At 42.7% G+C, this 23,521-nt stretch overlaps 1 protein-coding gene across 3 annotated transcripts; it reads left to right on the top strand.

The window, feature by feature from the left end:
* Positions 1–697: 697 nt before the first annotated feature.
* Positions 698–23,199, top strand: phldb2b (pleckstrin homology-like domain, family B, member 2b). Of its 3 annotated transcripts, XM_085939073.1 has the most exons (26): positions 698–1,093; positions 3,777–3,833; positions 4,070–4,193; positions 4,648–4,746; positions 4,860–4,943; positions 10,194–10,313; positions 11,988–12,172; positions 12,374–13,495; positions 15,032–15,394; positions 16,023–16,184; positions 16,265–16,402; positions 17,176–17,304; positions 17,588–17,743; positions 17,813–17,923; positions 17,986–18,060; positions 18,166–18,300; positions 18,397–18,513; positions 18,624–18,797; positions 18,999–19,139; positions 19,281–19,380; positions 19,933–20,083; positions 20,445–20,535; positions 20,609–20,755; positions 20,861–21,080; positions 21,171–21,256; positions 21,337–23,199. In XM_085939073.1, exons 1-26 carry the CDS (start codon positions 1,058–1,060, stop codon positions 21,475–21,477), a joined length of 4,464 nt encoding a protein of 1,487 aa, XP_085795199.1. In that variant the 5' UTR covers positions 698–1,057; the 3' UTR covers positions 21,478–23,199. The 3 variants fall into 3 exon arrangements, with proteins under 3 accessions (XP_085795199.1, XP_085795197.1, XP_085795198.1); XM_085939071.1 differs by lacking the exons at positions 18,166–18,300; positions 18,397–18,513; positions 18,624–18,797 and adding an exon at positions 1,551–1,580 and having other exon boundaries at positions 708–1,093; XM_085939072.1 differs by lacking the exons at positions 18,166–18,300; positions 18,397–18,513; positions 18,624–18,797 and having other exon boundaries at positions 708–1,093.
* Positions 23,200–23,521: the final 322 nt, after the last annotated feature.

Genomic DNA, 23,521 nt, shown 5'->3' with positions numbered 1-23,521 from the left:
TTGTTGTCTAAGTCATCCTTTTAAATGTGTGCCAAATAAAACACTGAAGCTCAAATGTCGAACTAGATGAATGAAGTCTAGACGTGACAAGACATGCTTGAGATTTTTCAGATGGCCTTCATAGCTTGAGCAAAGACACTAGCTACGGCTAGTTTAACTGGAGCTCTTAATGGACAGCTCTGTTATTTCGTCGTCGTTGACCTATCAAAATATTTTGCTTGTTCCTTCTTGAACCACTTTTCTGTTTGTATTGTAAGATATGTGAAATCTTAGTTTGCATTTTATAACTTTTTTTGGAATGGGAATTTGGGAAATAATGCCAAGAAGACTGCTTGTTTTCTTTCTTTCTTTATGTATTTCTTTTCCTTGGCATATTAGCATATTCAATTCCTATCTCTAATTGACTTTGTATGTGAGCAGTGCTGCCAACAATTGTCTGCAACATGATATGTGTCGTTTTTTCTGTTGCCATTGAATCAATCCCAACAAAACCTGTAATGTAACATTTTAGCCATACAATCCTGCATTTTTCTTGTAATATGACCTCCAAGCCTTTTATCAGTGTTGTGGGTTGAGGAAGAATGTTGACTCTTCTTCTTTGTCCTTCACTCCTTTTCTTACCAGGCTAATAATTCAGCAGGCTTCTCTCTTCTCTCGAATGAGCGGTCAAGTTGAGGTGCTCTTTTAGCACCTGCCTATTATGTCTGTGTCCTCATGCTGTGTGTTTGAAAGACTCAGTTTGTGTGTGGGGGGTGTTGAGTGTATGTGTGATAGATAGAGAGAGCGAGGGAGGGAGGGAGAGAGAGAGAGAGAGATTCCCTCCCCTTGTTCCAGTTCTTCTGCAGATTGACTTCCAGCTGCTGTCACATTCCTCTACACGTCGCGATTGGCTGAGGTTTATTTACTGTTGTGGCTGTGTACATGCATGATCTAGGATGGAAAGTCTTCCACAAGTTGCCCACGCTGTAAAGAGGATGTTTCCGCTGTCAAGGAAAGGACTATAATCGCAGCAGATCAGGTTAAATCTGGATCATCGAGGACCTGGATTCTGTTCTGCATGATGACAGAAGTGGCCCGTCCAGCTGTAATCATGGTGAGTGTATTTTTAATACAGGTATGTTTATTTTCTTTCCACAATGAGCTCAAGCACCCAAGTTAGGTGTAAATTGCACAACATAGAAGAATGCAGGTAATATATCAAATATACGATAGTATAAAGTGAATTGCACTGTAGTGTAGTTCAAAGCAGTGGCCCCCATGAAGTTCATGTTAAAACCATTGTAGCAGACTTGATGGGGGGGGGAGACAGTTTGCTCAGTACATTAGTCTTGGCTGTACTTTTGTCACCAGTTGAATGCCAGATAGAAAACATCTGCTTTATGGTATGCATGCAGAAACTAAGCTGGAAATGGGTGCCAGATGCTTGGATAGTGGGAATAAATCCAAGTTTTACTTTGTGAAAGCATTTTTTTCCTCCATTTTATTTTCGTCACATCCATTTTCTTCTTATCTCCCTCGCTCCATCCTCTCTTTGTCTCCATTGAATCCAGCCATCGGGGTCTATTTTCCACGAGATTCAGGTGATAACAATTCTCAGTCCCTTCTCGTCTAGCTATCGCATCCCCCATTCACACACACACACACACACACACACACACACACACACACACACACACACACACACACGCGCGCGCGCGCGCGCGCACGCACGCACGCACGCACGCACGCACGCACGCACGCACGCACGCACGCACGCACGCACGCACACACACACACACACACACACACACACACACACACACACACACACACACACACACACACACACACACACACACACACACACACACACACACACACACACACACACACACACACACACACACACACACACACCCTGGCTCTCAAATCCAAATATGACTTGATCCCTTGCATGTGGGACTTAAGGTGATGTGTGGTCTTTGCAGTGAGCGACACCCACAGCCATGACTTTAAATTCAAAAGCAAGATTTCCTCATCCTCTGAGTCAGCTGTTATAACAATGGCCTGTCTTTCCTGTGAGGATGCTGTGTTTCAGGACTGTTAGAAATGAGCAAGTTGAGAAAACAATATTTGTGGAATTGTCTTTTCACCAAAACAAATATTATACAGCTAAAGATATAAAAAAACAAATGTGTGTTAGTTCTTATTACTTGAGAGCCTTATATTGTGCTTTTGATCAACCCCCAGTCTTGTTGCAAGCTAAACACAGAGTGCTGTGATGACAAGAGAGGAAAATAAGAGCCTTTGGACTATAGGAGTCACTGGGAGAGGGACCCCGTATTAAATAGTATCTGTGATACAATGTCGGCTTTGTCAGGTGGGAGGGGGAGAGGGTGACGCTGGAATGTGAGGGGAGGGGAGTCTTGGGAGAGACAGAAAGGAAGAGAATGATAAAGAAGAAAATGCTGTAGTTCATGAAACCAGCTGATAAAGCAGATGTAAATGTGTGTAATTATTGTTTCAAAGGCAAAACTGGACAGAAGTAGTGGGAGTGCATCAGGGATCCGCTCTGAGTACCTTATTGTTTGCGACGGTGATGGATGAGCTGCCCAAATGAGGATAATAAAACTTAAAAACAAATCATCGTTTAATTTAAGGGGAGAATATAGTAGCTTTGCTGAATTGCTATTTGTGTTTCTAGCTAACAATATGGTCATATCAGTCTTTAGCACCTGAGCCCGGCGCTTTGATAATATCGGGTTGCCAGAAGTGCATTCTTTTATGTCTGGATCTAGTTTGGCACATGACAGTGCCCTGACTCAACTAGAGCACACAACAAGACTGCAGCAAACATGTCTGCACCTGCCCAGATTTGGGAGTTCACCTGGTGGAACAACAAAGAAAGTGTTCTGTGAAGGATGATGGAAGACACAAAAGGAACAAAAGGATAAAGAACAACCGCGTCATTCCCCAAAGGGTCTTTTTTTTTGTGCTGCGTGGTCGTAAATGCCATCGTCTACTGTTTGCTTTGGATTAAAAAAAGATCGGAATGTCAAGCGTGGGACCTTCTATTCAACAAAAGTAGATGATGTGTGACTTTACCTTGGCATGTTTATATATTGCGCATGCAGGGTCTAGGGGTGAGCGGGTTTGTGTGTGTAAAAAGGCAACGAGTGTGTTAAAGCTGCACGGGAAACGTCTTCGGAGAGGAAGTTGACGATGAATTCGGGAAGTGGCCTGGAGGCAACTTTGATTTGCTTTTCCTAAAATGGTGAAAATGTTGGAGAAGAAAAAAAAAAACGTTGGCTGCAAACTATGTCGTTTATTAAAGGTCTAATGATTGCAAGAGGATTAAAGAAGAGGAAGATGAGGATTCTCCATATCAATCCAAATTAAAATCCACACACTTTAAAAAAAAAAAAATAATAATAATAATAATAATTCAGAAATAAATCCTTACCTCCTTTTTTTTTTAAAACTAACCATGAAATTGCAGAACTCTATTGATGGAATATTTTGATGCAGCTCTGCCCATGCGTGTGTGTTTGTTTGAGTGCAGATGAACACTCGTGTGTTTGTTTTGGTCTTAAGTGGTATTTTCCCCTTGGAATACTTTCACTCAAATCCATTTCTCTCATGTGCCAGCTGAGTATGCAATGTACAGCTGTTTTACAAGCACCATTATGTGTAGCTAAATATATACAATGTATCTATATTTTTGGAGCTCTCATTGATGTTTGATGGATTCCACTTCAATACTGTGTCTATGTGGTTTATTTCAACCTCTGTTGCAGGACTCTGAGATGATGTCACAACCAGAGTCAGATCAGATTCCTCCAGTGGATCACAAGGTGATGCATGAACCTTTTGCATGCATGAAGTTTCAAATGTCTAAACATTGCTTGGAACCCTGTCCTAGGTTTAGTATTTTATTTTCAAGTTTGCTATAGTTTTATTATTTGAAAATGATTTAATTGTCTTTTGTTTAGGTGTGAGAATGGCTAAGAATTTAGCCATTCCCATAATGATCAATATCCAATTTTACTAGACTATACAATTGAACTTTGCGATTCATCATCGTTTGCAGTCTGCACCTCTGGATCTGATTGACACAGGGAAGGGTCTGAAGGTCCAAACAGCCAGTCCTCATCTGGTTAGCTTGGGCAGTGGGAGACTAAGTGTGGCCATTACCTTGCTGCCACTCAAAGAAGGTAATGTTATATGGGAGAATCACTTACTCCAAATTGTTGGGTTCTATATTTTGGTACAGCTTTTACGCCAATGAATGTGGTTTAAAGGAAAAAAAAAGATGTGTGTTTGGCCTTTGGGTCAAAAGTTATTTTGGAACAGCTGATTACCACATTGAGTCATGACATCCTCTAAGTGTGTATCTTTTTTGTCTGTGTAGTTAAGTACAGTATTTTTAGTTTTTTTTTTCCATTTCTAAATGTTCAAGTTTGTTGTAAGTTGTTTTATTCCCAATACTTTCATAATTTTTTCATCTACTGGTTTGCCACTCTGACAATTGAGTGAGCAATCCTGACAATGTGGGAAAGAAAACAAAGCCTCCCTTGTGCATTTTCTGATGTATGCTTGTTAGTCTCTAGGAATAAGCAGAAAATAAAGGTATTATTGGATGTGATTAACTCATTCTTCATCTTCAAGGTGTCACCCGCATTGGGCGAGAAGATGCCCCAATTCCTCAAGATATCACCATCCAAGGTCCTGGAATCGAGGCTGAACACTGTCTCATTGTCAATGAAGGTCATTACCAAATTATTTGTGATGTGACATCATTTGTTGTTGGTATGCATCAAGTTGAGAGAATCATGTCGGAATATTTCCAAATATTTTATATATTTGGCTTCCCTCCTCAGGTGGGGTAGTTACGTTGGATCCCTGTGGTCACCTCTGCAGTCTGGACGGGGTACAGGTCACAGTGCCCACACCACTCACACAGGGTAAGCTTAAATAATATTATTATTGTTGTAAAATTAAATACATTTGTTTTGATTATATGTATATATTTTTCCGACGATGCCTCAAAAATCAAACAATCATGAATGACATCGCACGGAATGTGGTCACATGTGTTTTGCTTTTATTTTTTTGAGAGGTCTTTTTTTTGTTGTGAAAACAATGCAATAATTTAGTTTGACGCAATGAAGAAAAGAGTAACGACAACCATAGAACTGGAAATTGGACTTATTTTGACATAGGAATGGCCTGGAATGGAGAGAGTGAGAGAAAGAGAGATGGGGAGGGGGCATCTGTGGTTTAGTTATCTGCATTCCGATCCTCGAGTACATGATTTATCCATGTTTGAATTCCTTTCGGTTTATACGCTCCATATATCTGTATCTGTGTGTGTGTGTATAATTGAGGATGTTCTCATGTAGTGTGTTGATCACAGCAGCGGAACTTCACATTACGTATGTACCTCTGGTTTCGCTTAATTCAGAATGGTTTGGAACTAACTGCTCCAATGACTCACATATTCCAATGAACATCCAGTGTGCTACATGTCAGAGAGATCTGCACTTTTGCTTCATTTGGATCCTAGGTTTACTTGAGTTAAATAGTTTTGCTTGTAGTGTGTCATTTTGGGTTGAATATTAACAAGCCTATCTGTTTTCTTGCATGCCTCACCGATTCAAATATTGACATTGTTTTGCAACATCAGGAGGCATTGTGAATAGAGTTGACAACTTTCCATCAAAACATTTTTATACTATAAAAAGCAGGATGAGAAATGCTTTTGTTGAGTTAAGCACACACAGAAGATGTTCAAGAAGTGATCTGTTTCGTATTTAGGAAACAGGAGATTGACCCGTATTAGCTTCACTCAAACCTTATTGAAACAAGAAGTCACTGGAAAACTAGGAATGTGCTCGTGCTGTTTAACACCTTGAGTTATGACAACCACGAAATCAGGTCAAATAATACAGTGGAAATGAAACACTAACTTTAACACACAAAAAATTTTTAGTGCTGCAATACTAGTCAAAAAAGGGGTTTAAATAATGTCCATAGCCTTTCTTTTCAAAGACTCTTTCGACATTTGCTTTATTTCCATCGTTCACTTTCTGAACCATTTATCCTCGCATGGGTCGTTAGTTTAATTAAATTAAAAGGTAAATCCATTTTTTTCCTGTTGTTTTGCCCTTTTCCGTGATTGCACTTCCCCCCATCACCTTGCATGCTTTGCATCTAATTGCACCCATCAATTTCAGCTCATATTAGTGCAATTCTCTTTAAATTCTCTTCAAATATCCTTAACGTGCAGCACACCGATGAAAAAAATAAGGTAGACAAAAGAAACGTTGCAGGGGGCGTGGTTCCAAATGCCTCAGAGCGATCTTCGACTGTACCAACTACAAACTGGAGCGGTGTTGCATTACATGTCCAAATGTTATAGCACACATTCGTTTTATCTACATTTGCTATTGTGTTAAAACTAACAAGCGATCATTTGGAGCAATCTCTCAAGACAGTTTTCACTCCACTCCGCGTAGTGCGCCCTTTTTTTTTTGCAATGTAGTTGGTACAGTCCACAGCTGGATGTAAATCAGTGAACTTTCTACATCACTCTGAGACGCGTCATTCGTTACATGAATGAACTGAGAAAACATCTGCAACACGTAAACTAAGAAGACTGAAGATAATCACATCTTGTTCTGCATACGTCTTATATCGCATGCAGCATTCGCTGTGAAAAGCCAAAAGAAAGACATTTTCTTCTGTCGTCACTGAATGGGACTCAAAAGGTTAGTAACGGACGGGGTTTATTGGCTCTAATAGTCTGAAAAAAAATGCATTGAGAAGGTTAGTCCATATTAAATTGCAGCTTGGGCTCTTGGCTTGCACGTTTTATGTCCTCCATCTGTATGCGTGTGGTTCAAATAGTTTACCTTGCACAGATCTATCTTCGTGTTCCTTTTTTTTTTTGTGTGTGCAAAAATAATAATATGCTGGTGGTAGGGGGCGTTGTGTCATAAGCACATATGTTCACTGTGGCCATCTGTTGAGCCTACTTTGAGCAGCCAGATGATGACATATAATTTGTTCTTCATGGATAATAAACTACCACAGCTGATTGTCTTGTTCTAGTCGCGTCTCTTTGCATGGCTCACTGTTGACACTCATTGATTTGATCACATGCGCTTTAACACACTTTTCTCAGTCAGGACTTTTTTATGTCGCTATAGTGTGTGAATTATTCTCACCTCCAGTTAAATTGTTTCATGTCACTTTTTTTTTTTTTTTTTTTTTTTTTTTTTTTTTTGTCCATGCATGACAATAACCTTGGACATACCTCGGGGTGGAAGGGGGTCGGATGTTCACTGGCAAGTGTGTGTGAAATAGACACACGCTTGCTCCAGGCTGTGAAGATGAAATCTCATCTTTCTGGTTACCCAATGCCTGAAAACAAACCCTGCTTCATTGTCCAGAGTCTTATAGTGGTCCCCGCTGACCCCCCATCCACCTTTCAGTGCTCCGCGAGATCAGCTGTTTTGCAAAATTTGCATTGTTATCTTTTAATTGAGTTAATCTAGTAGATTATTGCCTGTTGTTGTAACCTCTTGGCTAGCTGTCTAATCGTGTAGTGTTGGCTGATGGATTGATGCTTTTCGGATAAGCTGTGGATATCTGTTTTGCGTGTGTCTGCCTGTTTTTGTGTGAGACAGACTGACCGACTGACCCAATCAACAGCGACTCCCTTGAGAAAGACCAGTCTGTCTTTTTATGATGTTACTGCTTGCCTTGTGTGCCTTATAATGTGGTTTTGCGGCCAATTTACACTCCCATTGGGAACCCGGTGGTGCAATGTGTTGTGTGTCTAAGCATCTTTGTCTTGAATGAGCACATTTACATTTTGGTCATTCAGCTCCATGTTGCAACCTGAGACAACTATATTTTATGAAGGCATAAAAAAACAAAAGATTTGGAAATAACTGCTGTTTCATGGCCGTTCTGTTCGGGGGGGCTATTAGGGTAAAAACAGCAGGAAACAAAAGTGCAATTACAAGGGGAAAAAAAATAAAAAATCAGCAGCTGGTGTCTCTTTCTGGAGACTTGCAAAATATTGATTTGTTATTATACACAATACATTTTGATATTATAAAGATTTTCTTATTCAATTACAGCTTCATTTTTACGACCATTTTTATTTGAAAATAAAATTGTATTTCTTTACATTTTTTGATTGATTTAAAATTTTTATTTGTTTTATTGTGATCCTGGATTCTTGTTTATTTTCAATGTGGCCCAAATACTTCCTCATACAAAACCTATTAAGCAGTTAACGTGATTTCTTCCAAAAGCAAATGTTTGACATGAATTTGGCGTAATTGGTTTATTTTTCATTCTAAAGTGCTTGCCCTGTTGCTAAAACCAAATAGAGAAACAGTTTAGAATTTCCTCTCCTATAACATTGCGGTAAGAGTGTAATTTAGCACATCTCGAGTTGAAGAAATTGAGAACAGACTCAACTCAAGACAAGCTCCATCTGCATCCTCAAAGACTCTGAGGTTGGACTTTGTAGTTGGCAAGCTTTAATTATCTTATAAAGGTCTTTACAGACCATTGCCAAGTTGAACTGTTCAACATGAGAGGCTATTTTTCAGTAAACAACAAGTGGGAATATTAACCCCAATTTGTGCGGTTAAAAAAACATCCCGTGTGTGTTTACGATGGCAACCATCAATTGAGTGTTTGTGGAAACTGTTCCGTTTTAAATCGCTTTCAAGGGTGGCTTAATTAAGAGCGTAATAAAATCATTCATTACAGCGTTTGTTTGTGTCTTCAGGAAGTTGAGAGCAGTGATGTGGCCCGTGAACAAATGAGGACAACAATCTTGCATGTATTTTAACAGACGGCACACGGCAAGATTTATTGAGAGTAGGAAATTTGAATTTTACAAGCGCAGATTGCAGGCGAGGTGTGCACGCCCTATGCCTTTTTGTGTTTGGGGGACGTCTGCGAGTAACAGCATGCACGCTGGTGTCGTGGATGTTGGATGCAATAAATTGTCTCTTCTCAGAGATCCTCTTTTGGAAGTAAAGGGATGTCATTTGGTCATGGCGGCCAGAGTGTTGCTTTTGAATGCTCAGCTGTGCAGTCTCAATGTTTCATTGCCTTGTGCAGAGAAATGACAGCGCTGCTTTTTTGGCACTCACAAGATGACCTATTACACCAATACTTCAAATTTGGTTGCTAAAGAAAGAGTGCAAAAAAAAAAAAAATTGCACATAGAGAGAAGATAGAAAGGAGGAGTCAGATTTTTTTTTTTTCTCCCAAAACATCCAGTCTTTTTCCATTTGTCCTCTCACTATCCTTTTCCTGCTTCAGAGGTTTGCTATGACCTCAGGTCCAAGGAATCTGCTGCGCAGTAACTGTATTGAAGCTATTTGGGTTGGGTTATTTCGTGACTGTATTTTTACTTCAAAATGATTTCAATGTTCTTATGTTTTGAATCAAAAGTGTGTTGTTTCTCTTTTAAAAGGCGAACCTTCAAAATAGGGAGAGCGGTCGCTTGTTGTCATGTTGGAGTTATCCTCTCCACCAGAGGGCGCAACTAAAAAGCAGACCTTATGAGTTTTAGGTCATTAAAAATAAAAAAATAGAATAAAAGAAATGCCTGTATTTAATCAGTTACAAACTCAACGGTAACATTTTATCCCATAGAGTGAATAAAACAAAAAAAATTATGTCTGTATTTAATTGGTGACAAAATCCACGGTAACGTCTTACCCCATAGAGTGAGACAAAGACTAAGCTGTTATTGTCAGCATCTGGAATCTTTTCACAAGGATGGACAGAACTGCATTGACGACAAGAAATTCTCTGGAATTACCGTGCAGAATATCAATCATAGTTGCCTTTTCATCACCCAGCTCGCCTAAACCTTCTAGTTGCCGTGTCACTGTCATTTGGACAGACTGTCCTGAGGGAACTTTATTCTCTGTGCTTTGTCTTGTGAAGTATTTGGACAGCTGTGGCCGCCTGTGTGTATTACCGAGGTCCTGACCCTGACATCTTGTTTAATACCTGCCCCTTTCCCCCTAATTAGTGGCCAGAGCAAACACTGCAGGTCTACACTGGCTGCTAGTGCAAAGGCATGCAAACTGTGAATAAATATTCATTCTTCGGCATCTACTTTGTATCATTTTGGTTCCTTTCATTTGACCTTGCGTGCGTTCTTTCTTCAGGTTATTCCCTGTGTCTCGGTAAGTCCTACTTCTTCCGGTTCAACCATCCCGAGGAGGCAAACAGAATGAAGAGCATGCTTCCTCAAAAGAGCCCCGTGTCTGCCCTAGCCTACAATACAGGTACACAGAAACTCAATGCAATCTTTTTTTTCTGTCCTCACATATGATATGAGTGCATTTTTTTCCCTTTGTTTCCCTCTCTGAGCTTTTTTTTTTCTCCTGCCACGTATAATCTTCATTCCAACCCCCTTTTCATCTTTTTTTCCAACATCTGTCTCCACACAAAATCCAAGATCGTCTACAAGTTTACGTTGTCATTAGCCACGCAGGTGTGTGTGAGATTTGGGATTGAGTTGCAAAAATGTTGAAGAGCAGGCCGGCGGATGCAAGTTCACACTCATCTATTGTTCCAAAATACACAATCTCATCGTCAAGCATGCTTAAATTTGGAATGTATAGGAATGTTTTTGTCAAGTGGGCGCCCCTCCGTTTGCACGGAGACACAGCTGGCCTCCACTGTCTTTTTGGTGATTGATCGACTTGTGCGGAAGTGTGTGTGTGTGTGTGTGTGTGTGTTTGTGTGTGTGTGGGGGGTGATCAAACTTATTTTAAAATATTTGAAACTTAATTCTGTTGCACAATTTGAATATTCTCATTAAACCTCCAGAAACACAATAATGGTCAAAGAAATGCTAAACCATTCTGCCCAGTACAATATGGCTGATGCAACAATGATTATTAGAAAAATAACATTTTATTTTCATATAGGTCAGCTAATGTTACACTTGTACACAGTTATTGTAGAGACCTTTCCAATGGGAAAATCTCAGAAACAGATTGTCTTTGACCGTCTTTGCTGTATTTATCCGAAGCCAAAAAATGTTCAGCATCATAATATTGCTTGCCAACACTCACAGTCTCACAGGAAAAGTGATTGTTCTCGCACAAAGGAAGAAGGAGAAGAAAGAGGAGAGTTGATGCACACCAGACCTACAGTATAAATCTGCCCATTTATGGACACGCAAAACTTATTAGTGTGTGTGTGTGCGTGCGTGTGTGCGTGCCTGTCGTAAGATCTCATGATGCCTTTCATTTTCCGCCGCATTTCTCTCTAGCACGTAAGGTTTGACATTCTCTCTCACAGTCTTGAAGGCATTCAAGTACCCCGACCACACTAGGACAGCATAATTCAACAAAAGAGCCAATTCCCATTTAAATGAATTGCATACACTATGCAGATGTACACATAATACACAAGCCTGTTTATCTCAAATGGAGCCATTGTTGTTTCGTTTTTTTTTTTTTACGCGTGGTTGTTAAACACTGGGTGGTCTGAGCGTAATAGCGCCTTTTCCACATTAAGCCACGGCTAAATAAAAAACGTGCTGGTTTCCACCCAACTGGTAGGTGAGACTTCAGCTTCAAAAGAATGGAGAGAATGGAGGGAGGAAAAATAAAGAACATGCTAATCTCAGCAAGGTATGTTTTGCCAAGTCAGATTTATTCGTTCAAAATCAGAGGTTAAGAATTACAGCACCATGTCTAGCATGCTCTCCCCCAAACAAAATGAAAGACTGGGCTGTTGAGAATATTTCCAAAATATCTTGTGGCCTCTTTCATTTCAAAAGCTATTTTGGGGAACTGAACTCAAGTACAACTGTTTGTCTTGGATCTGAGTGTTTTGTTAGGCGGTGGGTACACACGTATTCAAAAAAACATCGAAACAACATCCTATTTGTAAGGGTTGTGCTTGTATATTTATAATCATAATAATTTTTTTTAACTTACCTCTAGACTACCTGAAGTTCAGCAGCGATTATAGCCACGCTGTGGTCGGCGGGACCAGCAGCACGCGCGGCATGCGCTCGGCCTCAGAGCTCCGTGATTTGATGGACACCCTGCAGCGCAAGAAGAAGGCTCTGGAAAACAGCCTGAGAGCCAATGGGAACAGCAACCCGTCCTACTTCAGCGTGACTCAGGTCAGCTGTCATCTGCCGCAATGGTTATTGTGTCGTCCGTCTGGCAGCTTAGCGGGATTGTTTGCCCCTGGTATATGCCGAGCTTGTATTTAACGTACAAGCTCAAACGTGACGTGTTTGTCTTGGCTTCTACTCGGAATTGGTACTATGCTGCCTTCACACGCACGCTTTGCTCATTTGTCAGTTAAATTTGTCTTTCAGTCGCCGCCCACCACACCCGTCACATCACTTTCCTCATCAGCCTATCAGGAACAGGCAAGACGTTTCTACAGTGGAGATCGGCCCCCCGTGTTGATGAAATCCGCCACCCCGCCGTGCCCGTCTCGACGTTCAGACCATTCCTCTCTGCTCTCACGTGGCCCCATCGGTCGCAACCAGGACAACTCGGGCACCGGCGAGAGCCGACGTCTCCACAACACCAGCTCTTCTTCATTATTGCCAACGTGGAACGGCAGGGGCTCATCCACATCTATATCTGGTGGAGATGGCGTACTCCTTTCTCTTCCTCCTTCCTCATCCCGCTCTCCGTCAAACGGAGGCGCTGTGAGCATGCCTTCGAGCCCCCGTCAGGGGCGACGTAGCTACGGCAACCAAGAAGCCGCGCCGAGCAGTCGAACCAGGAAATATTCTGCCGGTTCTCTAAATGGCATGTCGGGAATCGGGCACAGCCGCTCACTGCCTCGCCTCTGCCCCTCCCCATCTCCCAGAGATAACAATAACGGCGTTCTGACATTATCGACCGCGCAGCCGCAACGCTCAGATACGTACAAACTTAGCAAAGACCATTACAACAACAACAACGGCAGTCTCGACCTCAACCACAACTCGAGGAACGCCAATCAGCAGCTCTCAAATAGGAATCACAGCACAACAAAAGGAGATGGTGTGGTGTCCATCTCGCTCTCCTCCCTTAAGATGCCCTCCTGCAACGGCATGGCTTCCTCCTCCTCCTCCTCCTCATCATCATCCCCACCTGATGTTACAATCCCATCCAAGTCGTCCTCCCCTCGTGTGGCCAAGAAACTCAGCCTGACTTCCACGAGCTCAGTGGGCTCCGTCAGCTCCACGAGCACCACCGGCCCTGATATGGAGCTCTCTATGGGGGAAAGGAACAAAGCTTGGGTCGAGCTGGAAACCTCTAGCACCCTGGGCTTCGGACGCAGTGAGAGGAGGTCGTCGTTCGGAAAAGCAGGAGTGACCCCACCGGGTGGCTTTAGAGAAAGACGGGGGAGTATTAGCTCATTGAGCGGGAAGGAGGAACTGAGTGACTACCATCATCATCAAAAAGAGGAGCGACTCCGTGAGCAGGAGGTGGAGAGACTGGTGAGTTTCAAACATTGTCTCGCATCCTTTTACAACGGCCGTCATACTATGAATGAATGGCTGTCGTCTGTTTCTTCACTCTCTCAGGCATCTTCACACACACATTGGTTGAGGCGAACCTCAAGACCACATTTGGCATGAAGCCCATACTAACAGGACTATTTTGAACCTTTCACTTGGCTTTTCGTGTGTACTTTGTCAGTCATGTGGTGGCCTGCCCCAATGCGGTTCGGGCCACAAAAATTGGTCAGAAGAGGCCAGGAAAATTAAAGGGCAGAGTAGCAGGTGGATAAACATGCAGATGTGCAACATAGAAATGGGCTGAGAATTCCACTAACCCTTTCTCGTAATTATCTCGCTACATAACCTTCGATGCTCACGGAAAGTATGCTTTTTGCTGCATCACAGGACACATCTGTCAATTTATAGAGGACTTCAATTGAGAAATCTATACATTGAGCAGTACTGAACTGTGTGAAGAGCAGTTTGACTGTATTATTCTCCCATCTAGTGGTCACAAAGTGCAACTTCAGCATATTCATAGAGGGATTGATGGGGAAAAAAAGGTGCCGTTATTTCAAATGACGTTTAGGAATATAGATTGGATTTATAGATTATAGATTTTTTTCTGGCATGACCCGCAAGACCCCCAACAGTAGCTCGTGCCCATTAGAATAGAACAAGGTGACACGAGTTTGTGGTTCACGTTGCACACTATAAATGGGATGCCCACATAGGGTCTAACAAGATTAGTATTTGGTTCCGAGATTTTTTTTCCCGGAACGCGGTTACCTAGAATGTGAATTGTTTTCCTGGCGGCATTTCCGGTGGTCTTGTGCACTGTTCGGAGCATAGTTGACAGCTGTCTACCTCCTCATTAACTTCCATTCACTCCGTTTCTCTCTCTCTCTCTCTCTCTCACTCTCTCACTCACTCACTCACTCACTCACTCACTCACTCACTCACTCACTCACTCACTCACTCACTCACTCACTCACTCACTCACTCACTCACTCACTCACTCACTCACTCACTCACTCACTCACTCACACACACATGCAATCCTAACACCTCTGACCCACATTCCTTTTCCCCGTCTTTCCCGTTCTAATATTACTTGATCATGCCGGTGCTTTAAATGGTCCCTCCCCTTTGCTGAACTCAAAGCCGCAGCTCACACACACACACACACACACACACACACACACACCCTGTAATTTGTCGCCGTGCCTCAGCCACACTCGACAGCGGCAACCAAAACCTTGCGCTCGAGGGAATGTCAGTCGTGGGGGGAAATACGCTCTGTGAAGAATGCAAACTGCGTGCGGGACTCGATGGGCCAAAGTGCATTTTTGAATAATCAAGGACTGTTTTTCGTCTGCCATGCTTCCACAGGTAATGTAAAAAAATGAGAAGTCTACGTGTGTTTCAATAGTGTGTGAATCATTTTGTCATTTCTAATGTCTCCTTGTTAGTTTTGAAAGCACCGCTCGAGTTACTATTATTCTCTGACCCTGCACGTGTGTTCGTTTATAGGAACGACAGCGTCTTGAGACCATCCTGTCCCTGTGCTCAGAGCTGGACCAGGATGGCGGCGGCTCGGTTACAAATCCAACATCTGCTGTGGCAGATCTCCAAAAGATCAACCAGGAGCTTCAGAAACTTCAGCTGAATGACACCGACGACGACGACGACACGCCCTCGGTTTTCTCCGACACCTCGGTCCTGAACTGCTCCACGGGGAACAGACTCGTTACGGAGAACGGCTACTGCGATGCGGATCTTTTGGTACGACAGAGGCGCGGCAGTGGTACTCGAGACGGCAGGGCAGAATCACCAGCTGTCAGTCTGCGCAGCTTCGCCCCGTCACCCTCGCCTCATACGCAGAGGGTGAACGAGGTAAAAATCAAATGATTGCATAAAAGTGTTCAAAGGTCTGCCCCTTTGTATGGAGAGCAATGTGCATCACAAGAAAAGGAATCAAAGAATGCAGTAGGAACACCTTTGGCCTTCGTCAGCTTCTTTCCAGATTAAAGTCTTAATGTGGAAATCTGTTTAAAATAATTTCTGGCACACATAAGACGAAGCGCCCTTTTAATAAAGTGTCAACACATTTATCTTTCACACAGACAGATGAGAGATATTTCCAGCTCATTTATTAGGTTAAAGCGGCTTAAGTGTCACAGTTGGTGTTTGTGCGCACGAGGCCCACCGGTAGATTTGTTTGATGTTGAAGAAAACTTTCCCTCGGAGCAATATCTGGCTTCAAATAGCTGCTGGTGCTCCGTGCTTCCATTCCTGTATTGCAAACAGGAAATGCTAGCAGCTCATTTGATTTTGATGATTTGACAAACGTGCTCAGATTTGGGACCAGGAATGACCACCAAGTCGCTGAAACTATGATTTTTTTTTTTAGTCCTGAAAAGGATTCTTCTGAGAATAGTTTGATGGCTTTCAACAATCCTATAAAAACGGCGGCTTGTATCTGCACCTTATCTGTCGTCGATTGTGATGATTGCGTCATCAGGCACACGACGATGCAGTCCACCGCTTCGGACAGGAAGCCAGGCCCTCTGAGGAGGAAACGAGGAGAGTGGAGGAGGAGAGGATTCAGGTCCTAAACAACATGGAGGAGCTTGAGCAGAAAATTAAAGAGTTGGACAACCAAATGGAGGAATCTGCCCGAGAGGTGTGGACATTTACATTAGTAGTAAGAGAAAAAGAATCCTGAGCTGTAACTCAAGTGATGTCTCTTTTTCTTTGGCCAAGGTGGAGGTAGAACGAGCTCTTGTCGAAGCGGAGCAAGCGTCTGAGATCGCTGCCCTTCAGCAGGAAAAAGACACCCTGGATACTCTTCACAACAAGATAGATGACATGGAGACCAAATCTCAGCGTGAAAAAGACAAGGTATTCATTCCAAATCTTTGCTTAGCTGGACAGCGAGGGCAATACGTTTCATGAACGCCCCAGAATTAGATGCGACAGTAGGGGGGGGGGGAGTTTTGCATTGCAACATGGCAAACCAACAGGACGCGTGTGAGTAGCTATATATTCTAGATGAGGACACATTTATGTTTTGAAGTCATGTGACTAAGCAGTAGGTGCTAATCCTCTACAGGCCTGTCTGTGATCCAAATATATAGTTGCTAATACGAGCCAGGGTATAGCGCTTACCCAGCCATCCTATCTCACACATTGGATCCACGCTGGATGCCAACAAGGTGGAGCTCGGAAGCGGATTCACGGAACATAATCGCTCACGAGTCACTGCGATGGACAAAGGGAGAGTCAGATTGAATGAGAATTAGATGACCATTTGGTTTGAGAGTTGGCCGAGCAGACGACTGACGCCTGTGTATGTTCCAATTAATAATGTGTGTGAGTTAACCTGAGCCATTCCATATACACATTCCCCCTTCATCACCCTGTCAAAACCAATCAACAAATATCTTGAGTAGATTTGAATTCTACAACCAATTTCCTTCCCGTAAATGTTCAACTGGTCACCTAGATAACTAACAGTGACTCCCCCCACCCCCCCTCCCAGTCCCACTAACTCTGCCATCCTCTCTGTGTCCTCTGTGTTTGTCATGTGTGTGTGTGTGTTTGCTACTCCACGTGCGTCCTCCACTCCGTTGTACGTGCCTATATGGCCACGCGCATGTGTATGTACGTATCAGGCGTGCCAGTTGCTGCAGGCAGAAAAGGGCAGAGTAGAGAGATTGGCTCAGATTGTGTATGAGCAGCGCTCCCAGCTGGACAGCTGCCCCGAGGCCACCAAGGAGCCCCTGCAGGAGCAGCTAGCCAGGGTCAGTAAAAACCCGCTCGCACATACACCAACATGCCACTGACTGACTGCGTTCACGCTGGTTTGGGATTTTTGATTGTGCCGTAAGATAACAGGCAAGAGGAGGAAGACGATTAAAATGTGATGAGCTGCCGGCAGTTATGAAAATGATACGATAACGATAAACATAGCAGTGTTTACCGTACCTTCCACTATCCTAAAAACACAACGTTTGAATAATAATAATAAAACGGTCAAATCCAAGTGCGCGCAAGTTTGCGAGTGCTTATGTACACTTGCCTCAGGACTGCGAGGCACTCGAGACTGAAACGAAGCGCTTCGAGGACCTGGAGTTCCAGCAGCTGGAGAGAGAAAGCAGGCAGGACGAGGAGAAGGAGACCCAGACGCAACAACTTCTCCGAGAGATCGCCGACTATCAACGGAGCACCGTGACCCGCAAGGTTCCGTTGTCGCCGGTGATCCCATCGTTCGGCTCCGACCCCGTGAGTCAGCTCTGACTCTTTCTCCAGGAGCGACTGTTGATTCTAAAGAAGCAGGAGGCAGAGATTACTCAGCAGGCTGAGCGAGAGAAAGAAAGCTTCCTGAAGGAGAGGAGGAATCTGGAAGCAATGCTACAAAGGGTAATGTTGCTTGATGACTTTTGGTCTTTGAATTGAATTTTCAAATCTTTTTCATTTCCCAGGAGAAAGAAAACCTTGCGCCTCTTGATCGAAAATATGCTGACCTCACTGGTGGCCAAACGTACACGTTAAGGGAGGTAAGTGTGATGGACAGCTGACACACACACACACACACACACACACACACACAAACGATTCCAGGATGATCAGATCAGGATGGTCCTCTTGTCCTCGCTTGCTAGGATACATCTCCGCCGGCTCATGTGTCTTTTAGCAGCAGTTTTCATGACACGGCCTTTGTGGCAAGTTCTCTTCCAATCAGCTTACGCGACCTCCCATCTCCTCTCGTTTCCTCTGTTTTTCTCAAGAATAGTGAGGTACTGTCTTCGTCTATCTTTTGGTTTGTTCTCTTTTCTTCTTTATTTTTGCTTCTGTCTATTTGTCTACAAATCTATTCTAATATGTGATACAAGGGTTATGTGACCGTGAGTGAACTCAGTGAGCTCTACTCACAGTTTGAGGGAGACCCTCCACATTGTCAAAGCCCCACCCCGACCAATGCCTCCCCTGAAGACTTTGGAGAGGATGAGGTGTGTGTGTGTAGTCACGGGTCGGCAAATTTCGTTTTCCCTTAATTTCCCCCCCCTCGTCCTTCTGTTAATGTTATTTCTCCTCTCTCTCTCTCTCTCTCTCTCCGAAGCTCTGTCACTCTTCTTCCTCTTCCTCCTCCTTCCATCTCAATCCGTGCCCCTCGTCCAAAAGCATCTCTGTGCACTGGCCAGAGAACATGGTGACCTATCGAGAGCCTTCCCCCCTCCCCGACTCTCCCCCGCCCCCACTTCCTGTCAAAAAGATCCATCTCCGACACAGGCAGGTAACTTTTGTGTGCCAAATTGTGTTCCAAACCTATCTGTACAGGTTTTTTTTTTCCTTTTTTTCCCTACAAACACAAGATGGCACCAAAATAACAATTTGAGGACTCACTCAAAGGGGCTGATGGCCTTGCATCAGAACGGTAGCGTTTATTTGAACATGAAGTATAAAGATTACAAAGCTTTCATTTGTATTTGATCAGCATTTCCGGCTGCTGGAGGAAAGGAAGCGACCAGACAAAGATGGCGGCTCGCATCTCAGTGACACGTTACCCAGGAAGAAAAGCTCCACCATGATGCCCCAGTTCTCAAGTGCAACACTTGGTCGCAGTTTCCCTACTAAGGTACTTGTAAATCAATCTGAAAATGAATGTTAAGCTTAAAACGCATACTTTTTTAAAATGATCTTTTTAATGCAACAAACTCAGGTTATCGCATAAACTTTAGTTTTCCTTGCCTTAGTTGTTTTGTGTATCTAATCTCAGGCCCATCCACCCTTGGTACAGAGCACAAGCTGTGGCAGCATTCTTCCCAGAATTTTCTCCCTATCCAGCAAGGAAAAAGAAAGCAGACGCCTGCAAAAAGGTGTGGAAATACAATCCAGTGTATTTAATGGAGCATTTCAAAGAAAAACTTTACTGCTCTCCAGTAAGAATTTTATGTGTGGTTCTAGCTAAGATTTCAAAGGTTTTTTTCTGGGTCTGTGTGCTATTTTCGACACGTCTGCGTGGTCCCTCGTTGTCTCTTGATCTGGCACATCAGATGGGTGTGTCCGGCCGGGATTAGCGGCAGATGCAATCGGCTGGCGTGTTTGTGTCTTCTTCCTGAAGCCAGAGTCTCAGCTTCGGACTCTTGCCGTTATTTGTGCCGCCGCTCCTCAGCATTGGCACATTATTTTCTTCGGCATTTTTAAATCGAATGTTCCTGAGCTGGTTGCACGACAAACAGTAAGGGAATTTTAGATTCAATTGGACTTATTGGAATATCAGTCACACTGGCGGCACTTAGTGATATAAACCTGACGCCGGATGGACAAAGTGTTCTCCAAGAGGGGGGGACGCAAACAGAGACAGGTACAAAAGGGATGGCACTGAATGGAAGCGCTGTGCCCTAAAGCTCAGTGTGTTTTGTTTGAAGGTCAGCCCAGCTCTCGAGCGTCATCCCAGACCAACGTCTACCTCAATGCCTTTGACTACCGTGACAACCCAGCCTTTGACACAATGAGTGTGGATAGCACCGACTCCATTGAAACCAGCATCTCGGCGTGCTCTCCTGACAACATTTCCAGGTACGTTTGAAAAGTCTTTGACTTTTTTATAAAGGACTAAAAGTTGAGAATGGTTATTTAGAAAAGGACAAAGACAAGCCAATTTTTTGTCCAACATGAACATGTATGTATTTTTTTTTTCATCACTTGATTTCTTGACTCCAGTATTCTTTTCCATTGCCTTTATCTTCTTGCTGACTGTGACTTACTCTCCTTCCTGCCTCCGTTTTGTTTACACAGTCTAATGTGCAGCATTTATCATAGCGGTGCTGTGACATCATCCCATTCCCTTCTGGATAAAACAGAATTTGTGTGAAGTTTCCCAAAGAAATGAATATCAAATTTAAAGAATCAACCCAAAAAGTCTTTTGTGTCTTTCTAGTGCAAGTACTTCAAATGTCGCCAGGTTAGAAGAGATGGAGCGTCTATTGCGAGAGGCCCAGGCGGAAAAGAACCGACTCCTTGAGTACAAGGTGATAGATAAGACTTCAAATAAATGCTTCATGGATATGCATGTAGCCGCAATATCTGATGACAACATTTTAGGAGCGCGAGATGGAAATTCGCAAGCAAGCACTGGACGAGGAGAAGAAGAGGCGGGAGGAACTGGAGAAGATGCTCCAGGAGGAGACCAGCAGGCGGCAGAAACTCATCGACCGCGAGGTGAAACTACGAGAGAAGCAGCGAGTACAGGTGAGCAGGGAAAGGAATGGAGAAATAAAATAATAAAGACCCCTCCATCTTGATTTCATCTTGCGTGAAAATACGTACTCCTAAGTCTTTTCCCTCGTCCTCTAGTCCCGTCCACTCACACGGTACCTGCCAGTGCGAAAGGATGACTTTGACCTGCGGGCTCACATTGAGTCGGCGGGTCACAGTGCCGAAACCTGCTTCCACTTGTCCCTCTCTGAAAAGACGTGCAGAGGCTATCTGATCAAGATGGGCGGAAAAATCAAGACCTGGAAAAAGCGCTGGTTCGTCTTCGACCGCAATCGACGGACGCTCTCCTACTATGCAGGTTGGACTTCAGCAGGATCATTTGATAACACGTCAATCCAGTGACTTTGCAGCACGAGCGTAACCGAGCGACTATATGTGATATTTGTAGACAAGCATGAAGCCAAGCTGAAAGGCGTAATCTACTTTCAAGCCATAGAAGAAGTGTATTATGACCACCTGAAGAATGCACATAAGGTACATGATGCAGTGTGTCCTATTTCAAATGAAACACGCCGTAAAACTTGACTTTCTGCGACGTACTCTGTGTCCTCTAGAGCCCCAACCCCTCCCTCACCTTCAGCGTCAAGACTCATGACAGGGTCTACTACATGGTGGCCCCTTCCCCTGAAGCCATGAGGATCTGGATGGATGTCATCGTTACAGGCGCTGAAGGATACACGCAATTTATGTTGTAGAAGAATGCACGATGAGCATCTAAAAACTTCTCCATGTTATGTTATTATTTTAGTAGTAGAACATCCCTCTCTATCTTCTACCTGGACCATTATCTGACAGCACCTCTGATTTACCCGTTACACACGTTTAACATGCCTTGTTACTACATGACGGAAATATCAAATCAAAGGCTTTGGTCTTACCACCACAAGTGTAGTCTATCTGACACTACCTCTTTTTGTTATTTTTCATGTGAGGCTTAAATACTGATGAATCAGTGCAGTCAAGCATACTACATTAAAAAGCTTTATATCACAGACTCAGACAATAGCTCGATTATAGTTGTAGTCAGAAGTTTTATTATTTTTGTGAAAACAAATATTACCGTAATTTCTGGACTATATGCTGCCACTTTTTATATAAACCTTGAACCCTGCAGTTTATAGTCAGTCCGGCTTCTCTATGGATTTTTCATAATATGATAACATTATTTGTTTTGATAGAAGAGAGAACATTTCACTTAAAACACCTGCGGCTTATTTATGAACAAAACTGAATTTTCCCCTAATTTTAGCTGGTGCGGTTTATAGTCTGAAAATTACAGTACATGGAGACATTTATTAAGCAAATCTATTTTATTTTTTACTATCTTTCTCAGGTTTTAATAATGTGCATGCGTGTGTCATGTATTTAATCGATACGCGAAGGACTTGTTTTGTGTCTGAGCTTCTTATGCAGCTCCAATGTGCCTTTCGAGTACATAAACCACGGATGCAGTTTTCACGCTGTTGCATAGGATGAACACATTGGCTCAGACGGATGTCTCGAAGCCAGAAGTTATTTTAAAAGTATACTTATAGTCACTAATCAACATTAGGATTCTCTCTGTGCTTAATGGATGGATGGATGGATTTTTTTAATGCATATACAATAGTCTATATTTGAATAACTTTGTTTCGATATATAATCTATGCCAAATCGCCTGTGCTGACAAAACATAACTGTGGAAATAGTGGCTGCTTTTGAACGACCACTCGAAACTGTCAGAGCGAGAGAAAAACAAATGATGGTACAGTACGTGTAACATGTATATTATTTTGTATTAATATGCACATGGACATATGAGCTTACATGCTTCTGATTATTGTGCTTTTACAGAAATGGTTTGCTGTTATTGCTACTAATTTAATAGCTTTTTGTTATTTGTAAAGTATACCAACGTTAGAAATCCATATTTAACAGTTGATCATGCTTGTAAGCCGCAGTAATTTTGGTGCATCAATGTCAACCTTTTTCATGGAATTCTTGACCAAAGTTCATGTTCATGTTGTAAGATCCATGTGAGGTTCATTCATTCTTTGCGGTGCCTTTGTTGATTGTTTGGTTGTCCGTTCCAAGCACCTCTCTCAATGTTCCTGTCACTTTGTGTAGTGACTATATTGTCACTCTTTTTTAAAAAAAAATGGCCCATGTTGTATTTTATCAAAAATATATAGTTTATTTGCATTAAACATCTCAGGACGATGGCCGCTGCTGCTAAAATCTACATCTTCAGTTAAACAGACCATTCAATTCAACCTCTCAGAGGAATTTTTTAAATACAATTGAATCCATATTTGTTGCAGAAAAAAATGACTTGGGCCATTATTTTAGGAAGGTGACTATATTCATGCCGTTATCGTTGAATGGATAGTTAGTTTTTATATCCCATGTTAAATAATAAACGTATCTAGTTTTTTTCCCATCAGTTCTATCTTTGGGGAACCCATTGTTGACTTTTTTTCATCATAGCATAACTGCCTGTGCAGTACAAATCATCTTAAATTCCGTTCTGCATAAAAGTAGCACTATTGCACCACCGTGTGGTCAATAAAGGTAGTTCATGCGCGCACATTGAGACGCGACCAGCGCGACTGACGCAATTAAAGTGGGTGAGACCGATACACTAATATGTGTAATAATGCAAACGAATCTTTATTGAAAAAAAATGGTCAAATTAGCAGGATATTTTTGTTTTGTTGATGGCAGTCGCACAAGTAAGGTCAGTAAGTCATTCAAACTTCT

Source organism: Syngnathus leptorhynchus, chromosome 19, assembly GCF_054491065.1.
Source record: "Syngnathus leptorhynchus isolate UIUO chromosome 19, UIUO_Slep, whole genome shotgun sequence".
NCBI lineage: Eukaryota > Metazoa > Chordata > Actinopteri > Syngnathiformes > Syngnathidae > Syngnathus > Syngnathus leptorhynchus.
This window is presented reverse-complemented; position numbering and strand designations above follow the sequence as displayed.